The sequence below is a fragment of the Thamnophis elegans genome, chromosome 2 (assembly GCF_009769535.1).
Source record: "Thamnophis elegans isolate rThaEle1 chromosome 2, rThaEle1.pri, whole genome shotgun sequence".
NCBI classification, from domain to species: Eukaryota; Metazoa; Chordata; class Lepidosauria; order Squamata; family Colubridae; genus Thamnophis; species Thamnophis elegans.
This window is the reverse complement of record NC_045542.1, coordinates 148557110-148579235: the sequence shown is the minus strand read 5'-3', so window position 1 is coordinate 148579235 and position 22126 is coordinate 148557110. Positions and strand designations below refer to the sequence as shown.

The window sequence follows — 22126 nt, the reverse complement described above, 5'->3', positions numbered from 1 at the left end:
CGGGGGGGGGGTCTGGTCCCCCCATCATGGCTTTTTCATGAACTTTTAAACATTCCATGACAATCCGCCAAGTGGAAAGTATTTTCGCTGGTGCCCTTGGAGGCTGGTGGAAATACTTCCCTAATTTTTCCCAAGTGGCTGTTCGAATTGAGCCCTTCTCAGGATATGTGGGACAATTTTGATAAATGTACCTGAGAAGGTTAGTAAGATCTTTTTTCGAAGGGATGGGGAGAAAGTTCCCATTGTTTTTTAAGATTAATATTGAGGATTTGGCCAATTCTCTAAGTTCGTGGAGGTGCGCAACCTGAGGCTTAGAGAATTCTGCCCCCATAACTCACGATTCTGGGAGGATGCTCCGTCTGCGACGGCCGGTCCTGGTATGCAAGGGGCGTTCCTTCGCCGGTAAGCAATGGGGGTGCCAAATGAGACGTATGAGGTGACGTGCTTGATCAGCAAGATCACGTCAGGGTCACCAGTTGCGGCGTTGTCGCCACACTGGTGGGCTGCTCATGTGTCCTTGCCTAATCAAAAGGAAAACACCAGACGAAATTCCTTGGGATGAGCTAAAGCTTCGAATGATCATCGAAGGGCTCTTTTATTAGAAAAAGTTAGTTACAGCGTTATCAAAAAGGAGCGTATCAAAAGGCATATATAATCACACATGGCACAAGTAAACTAATGAAAAGTTCACAGCATTCTACAAATAAACCAATAGAAAATCACATCATGGCAAAGGGTGGGCAAAGGGGGAACAGAAGATTACAAGCTGCATGGCATTCGGAGGGGGAGAGAGGGAATAGAAAGTTATAGCACAGCAGAGGGGGGAGAAAGGGCATGTGTGGGAGTAGGCTCACACAGTTCTTGTTACATGAGGCTGCATAGTGAGTCATGACCGTTAGGCCAGAAAGATGTTTCTGGTGCGATGTTTTTTCATCCCTGCGTATGTGTGTTTCAGACAGCAGAAACTGCCCTGCACGCAAACACCCGGAATGAATTCCAACACTTGAGTTTACAAATTAATGATGGAAGAAAACAGATGTGAATGAGACTTTATGCATTGGGATTTTAATCATTTTACTCATTTAAAATAGCAAATTGCATATAATACATTAAAATGAAGTATATCAAGTGAAATTCATTAAAATGAAGTATATCAAACATTTACTATTTTAATATTACCAGTATTAAGTGCCATTTATATATTCATTTCAAAGCACTTTTTTATTTAATCCAAAATGAATTTGAAAAGATAATTGTAGTGAGTTTGCTTTTGAACAAATATTTCTAAATTTATTTGTTTACATTTTTATTCGTCTTAAAATTTTATTAGTTTGATTTGATATAACACCTATTTCGTAGTTGTCTTGGGTGACATCTGTGAAAAAAATTCAGGTGCTCAGGCATGAAAATGTGCCGCTCAAACACTATACTTTTCCGCCCACACTGAAAAAAAATTAGAGGGAACATTGTGCCAATCCCCCCGCCACACACACAAATTACCCTACCTTTCAGATTTGGTGAACTTCCGAAAAGCCTGCTGTCTCTCATCGTGAGAGTAGTTTGGAGGGGAGGGCTTATTTTAGCGGGCGGGACTTATTTTAACCCATGTGCTGAAAAGCCCGATTGGGCTTAGTATCGAGACCTGTATTTTCAGGAAAACATGGTACAAGCTTTACGCTTGCATATTTCCTGTGGATAAGCATTCTATGTTCTTGCTAGACAGACCCCACAATAACAGTCTTCCTGATTTACTTTCAAGTGTGTGCCATCACCTTGCTTTATTTCAGAAGAAAGCCCATCACACATGACTCTTTTGCAGAATGTGCTTGGATCAATTTTTTTTGCAGATGTAGCGGTGTTTAGTAGTGCATCTCCCTGAGCTGGCTGTGGTATCATCATCCAAATACGCACAGTCTCCTCCATTTCCCATGACTTCCAACCTGTAACAGAAGCAGAAAGTCGGCAGTGGGGAGTAATTCTCACCTAGCAGTACCAAAAGGGTTTACAGTTCATCTAGCTGAGCCTTACCTTCTCAAAGGTGACTCTGCAGATTCTTCCCCAATTGACCTATTTGGAAGTGTTGACTGTACAGTACATCTACATTCCAGGAGCTCAACACTCTGGACTCAGTTAAAGTGGAGTTCTGACCATGCTTCTTGTACAGGAAGTCCCTGACTCGCAACCACAATTTGGACTGAAATTTCCATTGCTAAGCAAAGGAGTTGCTAAGAGAGTTGTGCTTTTTGCCACGGCTGTTAAGTGAATCACTGTAGCTGTTATATGAATCAAATGATTTTAAGAGTATCCAGATGTCCTTGTGGACTTTGCTTCTTGGGAAGGTTGAAAATGGCAACCCCATGACCCCAGGATGCTGCAGCCATTGTAACTATTTTGCCAGCAGACCTCAGGGTGATATTGAAGTCATCAACTGGTTGGTTTTTGTCACTAGGGAGATAGAGGTTTAGTATTGTTGCTTTATTTCTGTAAACTGCCCAGACTCACCATGAGGGATGGCCACATAATTCTTCCAAATAATTAAATGCATGTTGATTGCCAAGCACCTATATTTTGATCAGGTGATCATGGGGATGCCGTGATGGTTTTAACTGCAAGGATCAATCATAAGTCATTTTTTTCACTTGCACTGTAACTCTGAACAACTAGTAAATGAATGGCTATAAGTCGATGAGTCCTGGTAATATGTTTTTAACTACATTAGTAGGGCCAAATCTTTTGAGAGGACAATGCCTGAATACTGGCAGCACGGAGGCTAATTTTAAAATCAGTCTTCAGCTGCATGGAGTCTCAGTGGAGGCATTTTACTTTCAGCTCTTAGCACTGAAATAATTGAATTGAATTGAATTTTATTATTTGTATGCCGCCCTTCTCCGGGAGGGACTCAGGGCAGCGAACAACTCAAAAGGGGAAAAGGGGAACATAGAACAGAACACAAGTAATTAAAATAGTCAAGAATCACACAACCACACAGTCGAGAGGAGAGGGGAACTCATCAACCCCAGGCCTGCGGGCAAAGCCAGGTTTTGACGGCTTTTCGGAAGGCCTGGAGAGAGGTGAGGGTCCGAATCCCTGCGGGGAGTTCGTTCCAGAGGGCCGGAGCTGTCACAGAGAAGGCCCTCCCCCGGGTGGTAGCCAGGTGGCATTGGCTAGTAGACGGAACCCGGAGGAGGCCAACCCTGTATGATCTAATGGGTCTGTGGGAGGTAATTGGCAGCAGGCGGTCTCAATTCAATTCAATTCACTGAAAGGGGAAGAAGAAGACTCACATTGAATATTCTCCATCTAGCCACTTCCAGGGCTGTTCTGGTTCTCTCTTGAGGCCGATCCAAAAGACGTGGTATCTTGTGAACATCCTCACAATAGCCTTTAAAAAGTTGTGCAGGTTAGAATGTTGCATTGTTAAGATTCCCAGCTGAATTTCTGAACTTACATAGGATGAAAGGACCAAAACTATCTTTAAAACAATAATCTAACACTAATGAACATAGCTAGTAGTTCCTTTAGTAGGGGGTCAATATGGCAGACCCTTATGCTATTTCAAAGAAAATATTAAAACTTTAGTAGAAAGTAAAAAACTGATTATTCTAGAATAGCTGTTGGTATTGCCTACAGTTTTACTTTTGTATTCCTGATTCTATGTTAACAGATCTTGCTTTGTGAAACTGGCAGATTTTGGAACCTGGAGAAGATTCAAAGGATCTTAAAGCTTTTGTTCAGAAAGGCATCTAAGGATATTTGTTTTAGTAATATCAGGAGAAAATCCTTTGAACTTTTTCATGTTGTAGAACAGCATGCATAATCTATAAAGCAACATTACTTCTAGGAACGGATTTATCCTGGACAAAACCAGTTACATTGCTCACCATTTCTTCCTTTGTAATTTTGGCCAGGGAAGCATCATGTGAGACACAGAAGTTCTGGCTCTCCTTCCAGTTCTTTTCCTCTCCTGAAAACTTGTAGCAGTATCCTTGGTGTCCAATCCAGTCAGGTGGACATTTAATGGCATCCTGTTGATGGTTTAATGGCACTAAGGTTCCTAGAACAGAGAAAGATGGAAAGAATAGACACTAACTTATCCAGTTCTGTTCTTATGGGTAGAAAGACAACACCCTGCTGAATTAGAACCTGATAGTGAGTTCTAAAAAAGGCCAATCTGGTTCAAAAAGCCTCATGTCCTACCAGTTGTAACAGTCTCTGTCTTGCAATCCTCAGATTGATAGAGATCAGTGACGTGCGGTGAGGATTACGGTTGGTGAGGCAAGAGCGCGGCAGCGGCGAGAAGCAACGTCCCCGCCGTTGTGTCTGATAGGTGTCTTGCGTTTATGTCCGCCATAGTCCTCTTCGGGGAAAAGGGCGGCATATAAATGTAATAAATCCAATCCAGACACACCGGCGAGAATGTCCCCGCTGCTGCTGCGCTCTGCCGCCTCGTCCCCCGCCTCCTCCGACCCCGCCGCTGTGTCCGACAGGCGTCTCGTGTTTATGGCGGACATAAACGTGAGATACCTGTCGGACACAGCGGCAGGGACGGAGGAGGCGGGGGGTGAGGTGGCAGCCGGCAAAGAAAGGGAGAGGGGAGCAGGACGGGGCTCTTGGTGGGGGGGGAGAGGGCTGCCCCTCTCTTCTCAAACAAGGCTGCCCTCCCTGCCTCTGCCCCTTCCCTCTCTTCTCAAACAAACACTCTCTCAAATTGAGAGAGAGTTTGTTTGAGTGAAGTGAAGAAAAAAACACACGCACACACAAACACACACACACACACACAAATTACTCACAATAAAAAGTTACTTACAAATTAAATTACAATAATTTTGAATTCCCCCTCTCCCTCCGTCCAACCCACATACCTTTTCCAGCTGTGTCGCAGAGGATTTCAACTCTCCTCTTGTCCGCCATGATGAAAATGTAAAAAGAAAAAGGCAACTTAGGCAAGAGCTGCTGCTGCCAGAGCAGGAGGCGAGAGAACCACGTGCCTCCTTTGCATAAGGAATTTTTCACCTTTTAACCCTTACTCAGAGTTAAGCAAGGGTTAAAAGGCGAAAAACTCCTTACGCAAAGGAGGCACGTGGTTCTCTCGCCTCCCCCTGCAGTTAGCACTAAGCAGAGTCATCCACTGTAACTCCGGCAGCAACTACCTCTGCCTTTTTCCTTTTAATTTTTTTTTCTTTTCATCATGACAGTGGTGAGGCCCTGCCTCCCCTGCCTGCATGTCCCTGATAGAGATTGTGGACCTGAGCAGTGATTTACCTGCTGGATTTGAATCCAAGAAATCAGATGCAAATCCACTTATTCAGCCATGAATCCTTTTTTTGTGTGTGTGGCATTTTCCATTAATTTGGTCAATCTGTCTCACATTTGACCCACCTACTTCACTTTTAGTGCTTCTGGCAGGAAATCACTAAAGAAAGAAATGCATGTGTATTGATTTTACTTCTCAAACACCAAGATTTCTTCCAAACAGAAGAATTAAATGAAGTCGATCACAGTACTTAAAATCTGGGGCAAGGCCAACTCTGTTTCTGATCTAACTGCAGAGGCCATTCAGCTTCATGAAGTCATGTTAGAAGAAAGTTTTCAGGGGAAAAGTATTAGGGTCCATATTTCTTACCCAGGAAAAACAGGACAGGGCCTAAGATGAGGAGACAAATGACAAATCCAATTACTGCCTTTTTCCAGGAAGCTGTCAAAAATCTCTGTCTTGAATTGACACGAGCTGTACAGAAAAAAAAGAAGACAAGAAGATTCATCAGCACTTCCTTGGAACGTACTGTAAAATCTGGATACTGATGGTTCTCCTTGAGTTGAAATCCCTAAATAAAATATATACAGTTCTAAACTGGTAAGGTTTTCTTGATTTTTTAATTTCAAAACCCAATAAACCCAACTAAAATGTCAGTCTTAATCTGACGAAAAGAAACTAAACTACAATCTTCTCATTGAGCAAATAACATTATTTAGGAGTTTTTACCACTAATCCTCCCTCCCTCTTCCTCTGTGACTTTGGTGGATCTGAAGGCATTCTTGTAAATAAAGGTGATGCTCCAGACTATATCTGCATTTCATCTGGTTCAGTAAAAAGGTTGTAATTTTGGAAGAAATCTCCCTCTTGTTCAGTTCCAATCTGGGAGAAAAAGCACTGGAGACAAAATGGAGGCTGGCGGCTGATGGGAAAGAGGGTCCATGTATTGATGAATATTTCTGGTTCTGGTGTAGCTGACCACATGGAGATGAGAGTGAGGGATTTTTATACAGTCTCTTGGTCTTTGCACTTGAGTTTCCTGTTCCTGTGCAAGAATATGTATTATTTTTTAAATTATATTTTTATTGTTTTTACATTTAAAACAGTGCAGCACCGCGAAGTCATTACAATTACATTATATACAGATAACCTCATCCAATAACTATTAGCCTACTTAATACATTATCTATCCTTCTATCCAATCACATTATTTACAGTTTCTTCCAGTCTTGTCACGTTGTTTTATACCAATAATAAAATCTGTTCCAAACTTCATAATATCCCAACTCCCCTTTATTTTTTAGTTCGAGGTGAGCCTATTTGCTTCAGTACAGGCCAACATTTTCCTAAATATATCAAACTGTTTTGTTTCACTTTCTTTATAGACCGTGCCAGTTTTGCTTTTTCAAACATAACCAATTTAATCAATTCCGTACTTTCTTTTATACTTCTATTTTGCTGTTTCTTTTGAAGTTCACTTTCTAGATTTCTGTATCTTTCTTTCAGCTCTCTTGTTTTTTTGGTTCTCAATTTTTTTCTTCATAGCTGTAGCTGATATTGTAACCCCTCTTATAAATGCCTTCGTTGTATCCTATAAGTTTTGTATGGATGTGTCTCCTGGTCAGTTTTCTTTGAAGAAAAATCTCAGTTCTTGTTTGACTCTTTTAATATATTCCTGATCTTTAAGAATTGTTCTATTGAATGACCAACGATAACTGCCCTTTTGTTTTTTCCAGGTAATCCTCATGGGATTGCGGTCAGGCCCTAGATTGGGTTCTATATCTATCTCCACTTCCGAAATTAACTCCATCGACATCCAGACCATGTTTATCCTTGACCAGGATTCATGTATGTTCGAGTAGAAAGTATATAGCGCTCCCTCTGGACATCTTTCTTGCCATACATCATAAATATTTAATTTTTTGGCTATTTGGAAGAATGACCTGGGCAAAGTTCTCCTAACTTCTTTTTTCTTCTTTCCACTTTTATAATCCCATTTCTGGACAACTACAGCATTGAAATCTCCCATTAAGCAAACCTTTTTGTTTCTCATCTCTCAGATAATGCTATGTAATCTATGATAAAAAAAATTCCTGACCTTCATTAGGTGCATATATTACAACCAGTAATAGCTTTTTTTGAATTAACATTATTTCTACAATTAATATTCTCCCATCCTCATATGATAGATTGGTTTAGTCTGGATTGTGTCTTTAACATATAACGCTATTCCTCTTTTCTTTTGATCAGCTAATGCCATGTAAAGTTTACCCAATCTAGGATATTCGAAGGTCTGGATCTGTCGTTTAGTTATATGGACCTCTTGCAATGCAATTATATCATAATTCAGATGTTTTAATTTATTAAAGGTTGTTTTTCTTTTCAGGGGCGAATTTAGACTATTGATATTCAGTGATAGGATCTTGACTTCTCCTGATATAATTCTATATGTATTTAGGTAGTGTGCTTCTTGTTGCCCTTATGTCTCTCGCTTCTTTTGGTTCTTCCCCTTTTTTCTGTAAAACAGCTTCTTTCTCCTTTCTTGTCTCTGATAGCTCCTTTTCTCATCTTATCTGTGCCCTAAGTCCTTGAATCCTTGTTTCTAACAGTTCTCCTTTGTCTTCCTCATCCTCCTAACCAACAAGTTGATTGTAGCATTCTTCTGCTTGTTCCACCCTACCTGTTCTGAATCTTTTATCTCTCCAAGTTACCAATATGCCCTCCGGCATCAACCATCTGTAATTAATTTCATATTTATTTACCACTGATGTTAGAAATTGATAGGGCCTTCTTAGTTCTCTGATTCTCCTCAGTACCGGTTTTAGGACTGTTAGTTGTCATTGATTGTATATTATCGGGTCCTCCCTTGTTCTATTCAGCACCTCATCGCGTATTTATTTTTTAACAAACTTTACATGAAATTCCCTCCGGAGATCGTTCTTTTTTGTGTAGTTCATCTGGATTCTATATGTCTCATCAGTCTCACTTGCCATCTCATCCTTTTCTATTCCCAAAGCCTTTGCCATGAGATCTGCCATCATATCCAGTGGATCCTCTCCTTTTTCTTCTTTTATGTTCTGAAACCATAGAAATTGGGCTGCTTTCTCAGATTCTAACGTGAGAACCGCTAGCTCAAGTTCTTTGTTCGCCGGGATCAACTTAGAACTTAGCTCCTCCATTCTTTTCTTTTCCTTCTCCGTCTTTCCTTCTATTCTATTAATTGGATAATTATCTTAGCTGTTGTTTATATTTATTTTCTGGATGTTTTATTGTTTTAATGGTTCTATAACTTTAGAATTATAAACCACCCAGAATCATTTGATTGAGTAGTGGCAGCTATAGGAATTAAAGACATAAATAAAATTGATGGAGTACCAGAAAAGCTTCATGAATCTCTGCACAAAGAATGGGATGAAACTGGGTTGGCATCCAAATGCTTAAGATAAACTGCACACAGTCCAGGGAACAAAGCCATTTTCTTCTTCTCCTTTCTGGAACATCTTGGACAAGAAATGTGTCCAGAGAGTTCATAGTAAAATCTGTATTTTTTGGCATATTCGGAGCAGACTTCCTGCTCTCACCTGTAACCCACTCTCTACAATACATTTATTGTAAATGACATCTTAAAGCTTACTAGGATGACTCCCCAGGTCTATAATCGCATTTGCTTCTTTATTTCTGACCAGTGAAACATTAAAATTCAGCAGGAGTTTTTCAAAGTTTTCCTATAAACTTACCATAAGCGGCTCACTCAAGTTCTATGACCTCTACCCGTGGAAGGAGGATTGGCTGAAAGGTTCTGAACTGTGGGGAAGATATATGATCTATGACCTCCCGGCCCCCTCCTGTCCTCCTGCACCATGGCGATCCTTCACACTCACCCTGTTTCCCTACTGCATTCCCACAAGGACTGCTCCCCCATTTGCTTTTGGGAGCCCGCCTGATCTCCCTTCTAAGGCTAGCTGGGCTCTGCTGCTTCCTCTTACACTCCCCGTCGCCCGTCCCCGCTCCCCACTCCAGCACCACCAGCAGGTAAAGGGAGATGGGCTGTCCTGGGACTTTGGCAGGGTGTCCGGAAAAGATCTAGCATGGGGAGGGGAGGGTGGCGGTGCTGAGACCTTCCCTCACCAGAAGGACACAGGGGTGGTATGTGTGTGTGTGTGAGAGAGAGAGAGAGACAGAGAGAGAGAGAGAGAGAGAGAGAAAGAGAGAGAGAGAGGGAGAGAGACTGTGAGTGTGTGTGTGAGAGAGAGAAACTCAGCTTGCTTCCCTCCTCCTAAGTTTGCAGTAGCTCTCAAAAGTTCAGTTTCTACAATTGCTTGAGTAGATCCGTCTAAGAAGACTTCACTGGCTTTGTTGGCGTTTGAGAGAGAGGGGGGAAGAAAGAGAAAGGAAGGGAGGTAAAGAGAAACAGTGAGAGGGGGGTGGAAAAGAAAGAAAGAGGGAAAGAGATGTGGAGGAAAAGAAAGAGGGAGGGAAAGAGAAAAACAATATTACAAATGTTTTTATTTTTTATTGTTGCTAAATGCAATATTTCAAAAGCAGAAAAAAAGGAAGGGGCATAAAAAGGCATTTATTATGTTTTCTTTAGAACAATTAGCTGAACTTTGCCTTGCTTATCATTATTTTAGGTAATAAAACATTGTTCAGGTTAAATTGCTGTGTTGGCACTTTGCGATCAATAAGTGGGTTTTGGGTTGCAGTTTAGGCACTCGGTCTCTAAAAGGTTTGCCATCACTAGTATAGGGCCTCCTGCTTGAGCTGGAGGGTTGGACGGAAAGACCTCTAAGATCCCTTCCAGTTCTATTCTGATTCTTATTCTGAAAGTCCAATTAGGCACAGGTGTTACGTCCTCCCGGACACGGCCGGCAGCTGAAGCCTGAGCAGGAAGAATTGGCTGATTGGCTGATCTGATTGGCTCTGGCGTGGCTGCGGCTGGCGGGAGAACTGCCGTTGCCTGATTGGTTCCCCACCTGACAGCTATCAGTATAAATAGCTGTCAGGCAGCTGTTGGTTCTTCGGTTCCATACTGTTCTAGTTGTATCTGTTCGTTCTAGTTGTTCTAGCAATAAACAGTTATGAAGAAACGTTCTTCTCATAGTCGGTCCTTTTTAAACTTAAAACAGGGCATATGTTTTGGATTGCTCAGTATGCTCTGGTGTCTCAGCTTGGATATTTAAGTCCCTCGTTTGGGTGAGTGGCTTCCAGATCTTGATATTGTTATTAGTACCTGGTTCTTCTTCCTGTTCAGGTGCAGATCCATTGGGAGAAAGATCCAAGAACTGATTCTCTACATCCATCTTCCGCATTCCTCGAGTTGTATAATCTGGAATTGGAAATGGAGCTGTCACAAGGAGGGCCAAGATGCTTACAGAAGCTGGCAAATTGTTACTAATTTCACAGAATCTCTTTTTATATGTAGGACACAGCCTCTTAAAGAGCATTCAGCAGAAAATAATTTGTCATGCAAAGTTGTTTTTTATTGCCATCAATAAACTGAGCCACCTTTTGGTAGAGGAGCAACAAAATCAAAGTGCAAACTGATACAGGAACCCACGCCTCCTCTGCTCCCACCAAAAAACCTGTTTTTTTTTTAATGTTTTACGCCACCCTGAGTCCTTGGGAGAAGGGCGGCATATAAATCCAATAAACCAAAACAAAACAAAACTGCCCCCATCACTTGCCTTTTTTTTTTTTTTTTTTTAAAATATATTTTATTCATTTTTCACATTCCATTTACAATCACTTATATACAGGGTATTTACTATAAGAAAAGAAAAAAAAGAAAGAAAAAGGGAATAAAACGAACAAATAAAAAGGAAACACAACTCATCATTCACAACCCCACCTAACCCTTCCATCCTCCATACACCCCATCTACCCCCTCCAACTTTCCTTTCTCCCTCTAACACTCCCCTCCTACTTCCCTTTCCCCTCAAACCTTCCTTCTCCCCTTACTCCCCAGACACCCTCCTTACATTCCCCTTACTCCTTCCTTACTCCTCCCTCTTCTTTCCCTCTACCTCCCTCCTTGGTGTATGCCTTTATTCGAGTGTTGTTTGATCTGATAAAATGAACCAAGGGAAAAAAAAAAAAAAAAAGAACCGCCGTATATAAATACATTCTTGTTCTTATTAAGACTATGTTACCACCCCCCCACCCCACCCCCCACAAATCCCCATCCCTAATCCTCCCGACTTCCCAGGGCCCACACCTGGCACTACCTTCTGTCTAAAATATCTTGTATACATATGGATTAAAAAAATAAAAGTAATATATCAAAAGAGAAAAAACAGAAAAAAAAGAAGAGAGAAAAGAAAAGAGAAAAGAAAAAAAAGAGAAAAAAAAATAAGAAACCACTCTTTGTGTTGATCTCAGCCCCCCATCTTTATCTATGCTTAAATAGTATAAATCACTCTATCTATATTTTATTCTCGTCTCTTACTTCTTTGCTATTTACCCCAACCTTCTGTAGATTCTCCCGTTCCTCTTCCTAAACCTCGTGATCCCTTCCGATAAAATTTAAGCAACGTGGTTCATGCCATATATTCAAATATAACTTTACAGACGAGTAATCAAACTTTCCCTTCTAGTAAAATTTAAACAGCGTAAATGATCTTTCTTAACCCCCTTTTCAAACAGTAGTTCAAAATAATCTAGCCAAGCTTCCCCTTCTTAGTAAAATTAAGCAGCGTAGATCAAATATTACTTTACACAGGAATCAATTTCTATCTTAAGATAATTCCAACCGACTTCCTCTTCTAATAGGATTTAAATAACGTAGTTCATTCCACATGCATTTTACCCTCATCCCTTACTTGTCTGATATTTACCACTATCAAATTTATACTAGCATTTGTTTAAAATGTAACTCAGAGCGATTTCAACCAACTTTCCCTTCAAATAAAAGTTAAATAGCATAGATCAAGCAGCGTAGATCAAATATTACTTTACACAGGAATCAATTTCTATCTTAAGGTAATTCCAACCGACTTCCTCTTCTAATAGGATTTAAATAACGTAGTTCATTCCACATGCATTTTACCCTCATCCCTTACTTGTCTGATATTTACCACTATCAAATTTATACTAAGATTTGTTTAAAATGTAACTCAGAGCGATTTCAACCAACTTTCCCTTCAAATAAAAGTTAAATAGCATGGATCATTCCACATATTCAAATAATACTTTCAGCAAGAGTCAGTTAACCTTCTATTTTAAAGTAGTCCCTTCTAACAAAGTTTAAACAACATAAATCATTCCGCATTCTTTTTACACTTATCTTAAGATAATCCCAACCAGCTTTCTGTTCTAATAAGCTTTAAACAACGTAAATTTTACCCTCATCCCTTGCTTGTCTGATGTTTACCACTATCAAATTTATGCTAACGTTAATTTAAAATCTAGCTCAAAGTAGTTTCACCCAGCTTTCCCTTCTGATAAAAATTAGTCCGCTTTTTCTACCGGAGAGGGGTCTCAAACCCCCATTCAGTCCTCAACTTTAGCAAGCATTTTAGAATATCTAAATTCTCAATCTCCATTTTTCTGCTTCTCCGAGGGAGGAGGGGCTACCCCCTCCATCTTGCAGCCACATGGCCGGCCGCTTGCCTTCTCCTTCCGCTTGTCTCTCCTCTCTTCCAAGCGCGTCAGGAAGTCCCGCCTTCAGAGTCCTACAATAGAAATCTTGAGCCTCCGAAACAGAGTTAAGACGAAATCTTTGATTCTCAAATGTAACCGTGATACCGGCAGGGGCCTCCCATCTGTATCGAATCTGTTGACTCCTAAGCTCCTTAGTTAAAAAGGTGTAGTCCCTTCTTGCTTTCAGCATCTGAAAAGGAATATCTTTGAAAACAATCAGGTCCTGGCCGTCAACTCGGAGACTGTTATTATGAAACTTTTGTACAATCGCATTTCTAGATTCTTTTGTAGAGAAATGTATAATTATGTCCCTCGGGAGCTGTCGCTGTTCCGCTATCAATGAGTTCTGGCGATAGATTTTCCGAATCTGCCAATCAAAGTTAAGTCCCGGGCTTCCCAGCGCATGGCTGAAGGCTTCAGCAAAGGTCTGTTTCAAATACTCTTGCTCCTTTTCACGGAATCCTCTGACTCTTATTGCAAATGCCTTCCTATTAAAATTTATCATCATAAGCTGTTGTTCAGTGTCTCTAATTTTTTGTTGTAAAATTTGAGTATTAGTAGTCAAATTAAAATTAGCCTTCTCCAGACTTTCCAATTTGTTCTTTATTTCAGCAGAGTAATCTGACAGGGCAGACACGGCTGCAAACGTATTCGCCTTCATCTGATTAACTTTAGACTTTAAATCATCATATAGTTCCAATACAAAATCATTAATTTCTTGTTTAAAGGCATTTAACATTAAACATGCAAACTGATACAGGAACCCACGCCTCCTCTGCTCCCACCAAAAAACCTGTGTTTTTTTTAATGTTTTACGCCACCCTGAGTCCTTGGGAGAAGGGCGGCATATAAATCCAATAAACCAAACCAAAACAAAACTGCCCCCATCACTTGCCTTTTTTATGAGTTCCAGAGCTTAGGAGGTCGTGTACTGAAGGAAGGCCCCTGCACTGCTGGACCGTGTGGCGCAGGGATGGGTTTCAGCAGGTACGCACTGGTACAGGCGTACCAGATGGTGAAATTTAGCATGGCTTTCTGCACCTGACCACCATCACCCCACTCTCTCCCCCGCCTGCCTGCCCATTCACCGCTTGCTGCCCCACCAATCCACTTCCTGGGCTTGTCCAAGAGCCGAAGAAGGAACAGGAGACAAGGATTGGCTCTTGGACAATCCCACGTGGCATGCGCTGGGTCCCTTCTTTTTGATAGCCGCTTTATTTAAAATGAGGTGGGGGATCCATGCAGAGAGCAGCGCGCAGAACAGCCGAATCCTTGCCTCCTGTTCCTTCTTCCAAAAACCCCAAAATCCCCCAAACCAGGCGCGACTTTACCCAAAAGAGCTGCTTCCCTTGACAAGCCAAATGCCAGGAAGGTTGCGCCGCATCTGGGAACACCTGAGTTGCGTTCGCCCCCAACACGCTTTGCTGGCTGGTGATTTAGAGAGTATTTTCTGGGGTCTCCTAATTCGTCGCTGGAAAGAGGTTGGTGGGGTCGCATCCTCCCCAGAGTAAGCCTCTGAAAAAAAGCGGGGGGAGAAGCAGAAGGAAGCCCAAAAGCAGAAGGGAAGAACCGGGGTTCTAAATTCAGCAAATGGACTCATCACCTTTTCCCTTAAACCGGTGAGATATCTTGTGCCAACGCACCTTTGCTTTGGGTTTCGGGGGTGGTGGTGAGGGTGAAGGTTTTTGTTGGTCGCGAAACATACAAAGAAGTCTTGGGTGCCTATGTGCATGCGTGCATGTTTCCCCGTGAGCATCTCAAACAAGCCACTTGAAGGGTGTTAGTTGATTCTTGATTGTCACCAAGACCAAAGCTCCTGAGAAGACGTGATTCCAGATGTTGGTTCTCTCCACTTGGGAGGGAAAGGATCTACAACTTCAGCTTTGACCAAAAAGAAAAGAGAAAAGAAAAGAAGTCCAAATTCTTTCTCTCCTCCTTTTGCATCTTTTCCTGCTTTCTGGATCAAAAGGACCTTTATAGAGGGTCTTTTTACTATTCTGAGCAATCCACTTCGTGTTTCTCCCCCTCCCTGCTCCCCCGGCCTCCTCTCCCGAAAACAAAAGAGCAGAAAAGAGAGAGATTTTCACGGTGTCTCTCTATAAACTCCCCTAAAACTTTGGTCATGTGTCTCCCCCCCCCCTTTCCAGCTTTGTTTTCTTTTTAAACACACACACACACACACACACACACACACACACACACACTGCACTGATGCTTTCCCGGCCAGCCACCTAGCCAGGCAGGAATGGGCAGTAAACAAAGAGAGTTCCGGCCAGAAAGTGTTAGATCGAGTAAAGGAGGCACAAAAGGCTAGTGAACAAACAGCTCTTTATTGCTGGTCAAAGTAAACATCCGCTGAGGAATGGTCAGCATTCCCTTTTAAAGGGATCTGTCAGATCTCCCGGCCAATCAGATTATCCCTCTGTTCCCGCTGGAACAGAGGACCTTGGTGGAAACCTCTTGCTGCCTGACAGCAGAGGAGAATATCTAACAGAAAGAGTGCTTCTTTCCTTTTGCAGCCGCAGCAGCAGAGAAACAGGCTTCTTTTTTGCCAGCCTCCCAGCTGATCCAGTCCCACTTTCACATGTGCCTTGCACTGCGGCAAGCAGGGTGTGCGTGTGTGTGTGATGTGACTGTCGAAAGACGAAAGAGAGAGAGAGAGAGAAAAGGAAGGAAGGAAGAAAGGAAGGAAAGAAAGAAAAAGAAAAAGAACATGACCACAATTGAGGCCAAAATGTTGGTTGCTAAGCAAGAGCGTTGTTAATTGAGTTTCACCACATTTTCCAAGTTGGCCACACCCACCTGGTCATGTGGCAGAAGCTCCGGTTTTTTGCTTGAGTCTCTGGCGAAGCTGTTTTCCTTGCCTTGCTAGCCTTCCCTCTCCAGCAAAGACAAGTGCCAAGAAACAAAAAATCTTTCTTGCCTGACTAAGAGCCTGGCTTTTCTGACCAGCTGGCATTCCAGTTATTCATCTTTACAAGTGGAATTTCTCTTGCTCCTGGGCTGGTGCTCTGGATCCAAATTCACAGTGGAGAAGCAAGGTAACAAGAGCCCACACTTGCTAACACTTGTTGGCTGCCTTCAGCCATTTCCCTGCCTTTTTCTGGATAGTTTTATCAAAGCTTTTACTTCTTCTTGCCAAAAAAGTGGAGCTGTATGGCTAAGGTGACCAGACGTCCCGCTTTTGGCGGGACAGTCACAATTTTCTACAATTTGTCCCATGTCCCGCGTCGTTATCAAAACGTCCTGATTTTTAATTTTGGCGCCTTCTCACTTGCTCGCTCAATCTCCCATTTTTGCCACATTGCAGCTCGCTCGCTCGCTCGCTCCCCCCCCTGCCCATCCACACTAAGCCTAAGCCAGCCCAGCCTGGAGTCCAGCCAATCAGTGAGCGGGCTGGGGGCGGAAAAGTTCGTGCTGCTTGACTCGAGTCTCCATTTCGCCTTCACCTTCTTGCTGCTTCAAGTAAACAACTCCGGTGGCGGGACTTGGGAGGCTTCGGGTGGGCAGCGGCAGCCTAGCTTTCGCAAGGGAAAGCCTTCCCTTGCGAAGGCCTTTCCTAGCAAGGCTGCGGGCTGGCAATAGCCACCGCAGCCTAGCTTTCACCTTCCCTAGCGAGGCGTGGGCTGGCAGTAGCCGCAGCAGCCTAGCTTTCCCCCCGCCCCCCACCTGCTTAGTGACCCTAGCCTTGTTGTCCCTCCACAGTCCAGTCCAGTGTCTTACCTGTTACTGCTGCCTCTCTGCCTGCCTGCTCCCTGTTGCTTCCATCCATCGCTGCGAGAATCCATTGCATCGGAGTTCTGCTGATTCTGCCTGCCTGCTGGTAAGTGAGCCGGGTTTTTTTCTTTTATTTTTTTAATGTATTTTAAAATAATATTTTATTTATTTTGCATAGGATTTTTTAAAATAGTTTTATTCTGTGTGGATTCTTTTTTTAAATTGTCTTAGACTATTTACAAAAAGATTCTATCCAAAATAAATTGAAATGAACCATTTTTAAAAATTCTATGCACAATACTTTGAAATGTATTGTGCATAGAATTTTTAAAAATAGTTTTACTTCAATTTCCACACAGAATAAATTGAAGTAAAACTATTTTTAAAAATTCTATGCACAATACATTTCAAAGTATTGAGTATAGAATTTTTAAAAATCTTTTTACTTCAATTTATTCTGTGTGGAATAGTTTGAAATGGTTACAGTGTAAATTATTGCTGGTGTAATACTTAACAATGGTTTTTAAATATTTCTTTTATTTATAGAATATCTTTTTTTAATTATTTTTGGGGAAAATTTATTTTTTAATTGTTTATAAAATATATTTACTACAAGAAATGTTCCTTTTTGCAAATGTTTTCTTTGTGATGCAATATGTTCAGACCAGGTTTACGTGTCTCAAAGTGGCTGCTATTCTATGGGCAGGCCAGGTTGGTGCAAGGCAGTTTTGCCAGATTTAGTGTGTTTCACCCTCGTTGAATTTTATATCGTATAAAATCGTATATATTTTTTTTAGATTATTAACATAATGAGTAAGAAAAGAGGATGCAAATTCAACAATGATCTAAGAAGTAAATTTCCTTTTCTTAAAAAAAACAAAAGCGATCACATAGTAAAATGTGAGAAATGTAATGGTGAATTTTCTATTTCGCACAGCGGGAAGAATGATATTTCAAAGCACTTGGAGACACAGAAACATAAAAGATATTTAGATACTCCTGCATCTTCCTCCAAAATACAGGATTTTTTTCGGAAAACAACGTATGGAGACGAAGAAAAGAAATTAGCATTAGCAGAAGGGCTTATGTCTTTTCATGCTATTAATCACAATCATTCCTTCAGATCTATGGATGTACATCACAAGTTGTCAAAAAGTTATTCAACAAAAAATTTGCCTGTGCTAGAACAAAATCCGGGGCAATTGTGCGTAATGTGCTTTCCCCATATGCATTTTCAGAATTAAACAAAAATCTAGAGAAAATTAATTTTATATCCACATATTCTGATGCATCTAATCATAAGGATATAAAATTATTTCCAACCATTATTAGATTTTTTGATTCGGAAACTGGAATACAAATTAGAATTTTAGATTTTGTTTCTTTGCCTGGCGAAACTTCTGAAATAATTTTCAGTTCCGTTATTAGTATTTTGGAACAAAACAATTTAAAACATAAAATAATTGCATATTGTGGAGACAACAGGAACGCAAATTTTGGAGGAAAAGCGAGAAGAGGTACAAATAATATTTTTTATAAATTAAACAAAAACCTTAATCAAAACATTATTGGTGTTGGTTGTGCAGCGCACATAATACATAACGCCATTCAAACAGCTGCTGACTTGTTGCCCGTAGATGTGGAAAATATTGTTGATAAAATATATTCTTATTTCTATATATACACTGTGCATGTGGAAATGCTTAAAGAATTTTGTGAAAATGCGGAAGTCGAATATCACAAAATACTTGGATACAGTAAAACACGCTGGTTAGCTCTTCAGCCGTCAAAAGAATTTTGAAAATATACAATCCTTTGAAATCCTACTTTCTATCACAGGATAAATGTCCTAGAATTTTAGAAGAGTTTTTTGAAAAAGAATCTTCAAAAATTTGGCTAGAGTTTGTACACAATCAAGCAGCGCTTTTTCAAAATGCTATAAAACTTATTGAAAATGAAAACATTTCGGTAATCGAAGTAGCAAATGAAATTTAAAATTTAAAATTTCAGTATCAAGAGCAGAAAATATTTTTATTTCCTTAACTATCCATAATAGTATAAGCCAGCTAGAAGAACAAGGTGCAATAAATCGTGCAGATATCATGAATCACATTAAAAAGTTCTATAGTAACTACATAGATTATTTAGAAGAGTGGATAGTACATTACAATGATATTGAACATTTTCATTGGGTTGCATTAAAACAAGAACTTAATTGGAATGATGTGCAAAAATCATTCAATCATGTTAATCAAAATTTCCCAAATAGTAATATTTCTGAAAATGATCTTTTTGATGAGGTATCATTATTTTAAAAAAAATATTGATAAGGAAAAGGTTGAATCTTGGGCATCAGCAAAAATCACAATAGAGAACAAATGGTTAGAAATATTTCATCATTTTGAAACAAAACATGTTCCATACAATAATGCACTAAAAATTGTGGAATACGCGCTGTCCTTACCAGGAACTAATGCTACGACTGAACACATTTTTTCTACGGTAAATAAAGTGTGGACATCAGAAAAATCACAATTAAGTGTTGAGACTTTGAAATACATTTTATGTGTGAAATATAATTTAACAAATTCTTGTGAAAAATTTCATGACCTTTTAAACAACGACAGCAATGTACTAAAAAAAATTCACTCAAGTGAGAAATATACCAAAGAATAAAATTATACTGTACATAATTTTTGTCAATATATTTAATAAATATAAATGTAAATAAATGTATTATATTTGTAAATTGTAGTTATGTTGAAATAAATAAAAAATACAATACTATTTTTGCATTGTATGAAAATTTTTGTTGCTCCGTATAAAATTTTTAATCAACCCCCCCCCCCATCAAAGGTGTCCCTCTTTACCAATCTGAAAATCTGGTCACCTTAGTCTCGCTTCCTGGCCCTTTGGGGTCCCCGCAGCCCCTTTTGGCCGGCCCCTGCACCCACCCACTCCCTGTTACCGACTCCCCGCTTACCTTCTTTCAAAGACCTCCGGAACTCAGGAATGCCTGGTACAGAAGAAGGAGAGGATGCTCCGTTGGGGGACCGTATGTCGGAATGCCATATGTGTGTCGTCCCCCCCCCCCGAAGATTCCCTTTCCTCCCTAGATGATCGCCCTTCTTTCTCTTACGAAGTGCAAGAGAAATCTCCGCTCTTTGCCTCCCGGCACTTCATTTTGTCAGTCTGCCTTTATTACGTCAGCAAGGGCAGGGGGAAAAGCCTGTTTTTTTAGGGAATCTACTGTCTAGGAAACCCAATATCTACTGCCTCTTAACAGCCTGCTTCCCCCACCCCCCTCCTGCTCAGGATTGGCTCCGGTGAAATCCGACTCGTTCTCAATGTTGTTTCTTGGCCAGGCTGGGCTACTTGTAAGGTCGACAGTTTTAAAAGGCTTTGGTTTCACTTTTGTGGGTTAAAACCGCCAAGCACACAAATCCTATCGAGATGTTTCCGTGGCAGAGCCTATGGCTTTAAGCAGAGAAATTGCTTCCCAGAAAATGAGAATGGGCACCGAGGTTCCCCCCCTTCTTCTTTTTACTATGAACAAAAATATTTATAGGGATTTACAAAAGGAACCACCATATTAGAAAATCAGAGAGCCTCAAGGATCCCACAGTTCAAACCTGAGCTACAAATATTATTTTACTATTGGCATACCAAAGGCATTCCCTGCAGCAGGTTCTGACCAGTTCTGGAGAACCGGTAGTGGAAATTTTGAGTACCGTATTTTTGGGAGTATAAGACGCTTCGGACTATAAGACGCACCTAGCTTTTGGGAATGAAAACAAGGGGGAAAATATGCTTCTGCCTCCCAGCATTCATCCAGTATTCATCTGGCCCATTTGCCACTGCCTTTTCACCGCCGCCTGTTCACTGCGGCCCATTCACTGCCACCAAGCCTGTTCATCACCACAGCCCATTTGGCGCCACCTGTTTGGTGCGGCCCATTCACCATGGCTCCTTCCTCCGTGTCGCTTGTACTCCACCACCCATTCGGTGCAGTCTGTTCACCGTCACCTTATCTAGAACAGCTTATTGGTGCCACAGCAACCCTCCTCCCACATCACAATATTCGGAGTATAAGACACACAGACATTTCCACCTACTTTTTTGGGGGGGGAGTGCGTCTTATACTCCTAAAAATACAGTAATTCAGAGAACCGGTAAATACCACCTCTGACTGGCCCCACCCCCATCTATTCTCTGCCTCCCAAGTCCCAGGTGATGAAATGGGGATTTTGCAGTAACCTTCCCCTGGAGTGGGGAGGGAAAGAAGATTTTACAGTATCCTTTTCCTGTCATGCCCACCAAGCCATGCCCACAAAACTTTTGAATCCTACCACTGATTCCCTGGTAGTGTTGCTCCATTCCTCATAGTGCTGCTGGATACCACCCACCCATTTTTGGATGATGCTCAACCAATCATGAACCCCAATGTCAGGTTCACGTGCAGGCTGGTTGGGAATTTTGTCACAAAAAATGGATCGAAGCCCCTAGGGCATCGTGGTGCAGCGGACAGAGATGCAGCTTACCGTACAAAGTGGCATTCATTGATCCAAAAAGCGGACCCTACACTTGAGGGAATATCCTAGGACGAAGAAGAAACCAAAGGCGCAAAGGAGCAAGAATGGTCTTCTTAAGTAAGATTCCTGTAAGGCAACATTGCTCATCAGAAACAACCACAGCAATTTACCGAAAACCAAAAATAAAACCAAAAAACAATAACAAAGAAACTACCCCACAGGGAAAGAGAATACTTCTCTACCATGAAATTGCAAATTAGGCAGCTAGCCTGGAAGCATAGTTGCACATTTCCCAATTTGTAATTTGGTTTTCATGGCTTGTTCTTTTTTTAGACAGTACGCATGATACCATAAAGCTCAGTTTACAAGTGTCAACAGCTGAAGCCAAACCATGCAAATGACATCATGATTTACAGCTCATGCTGTCCATCCTGCTGTCATGTTAAACAATAATGTAGCTGTTTTGGTTTTGGATGTGTTATCTCTTTATGAGAACCCACTTTGCAGTTTATCTTGCTATAAAATGCTGTATTTTATTAAAAGGATCCTGTCTGCTGTCTTCAGGGGCTTTCAAGGTTGCTCTGATAAAGCTATCATTAGCTTTATACAGGTGGTCAGAGGCGGGTTCCTACCAGTTAACAGAACCAGTAGTGGTATGCCAGCCTAGCAGGAACCTTACAAGTCTGGACTAATGGAAGGAACCTCCGAGCCCATGCCTTCTCCATGAACATCGGTGTATGTGTAGGAGAAAATTGAGTTTTCTTTCTATGTGGGAGAAATGCATATCTATGTTTATCCACAAATTGGACTAGCACATGCACTTTAATACACCTCCTCCCTAAAATTGGTGGTAAGTGGGGAACAGACCCTCCTGTACTCATGGGACAGGTCCAGAAAAGAGTGCTGCTCCTAATTCCACTATTAGCGATCTTGAGAATAGGGATTGCAGTGTGAACGGGTGTAGGTGGAATGACCCATTCCATTA

General features: G+C 41.2%; 1 protein-coding gene across 1 annotated transcript; it reads right to left on the bottom strand.

The window, feature by feature from the left end:
• Positions 1-1831: 1831 nt before the first annotated feature.
• Positions 1832-10563, bottom strand: LOC116524051 (C-type lectin domain family 2 member D-like). The gene is made up of 4 exons (XM_032239147.1): positions 10485-10563; positions 3882-4054; positions 3285-3382; positions 1832-1940 (listed from the first exon to the last, which is right to left on the bottom strand). The coding sequence occupies exons 1-4, from the start codon at positions 10561-10563 to the stop codon at positions 1832-1834; spliced, it is 459 nt and encodes a 152-aa protein (XP_032095038.1).
• Between the last annotated feature and the right edge of the window lie 11563 nt (positions 10564-22126).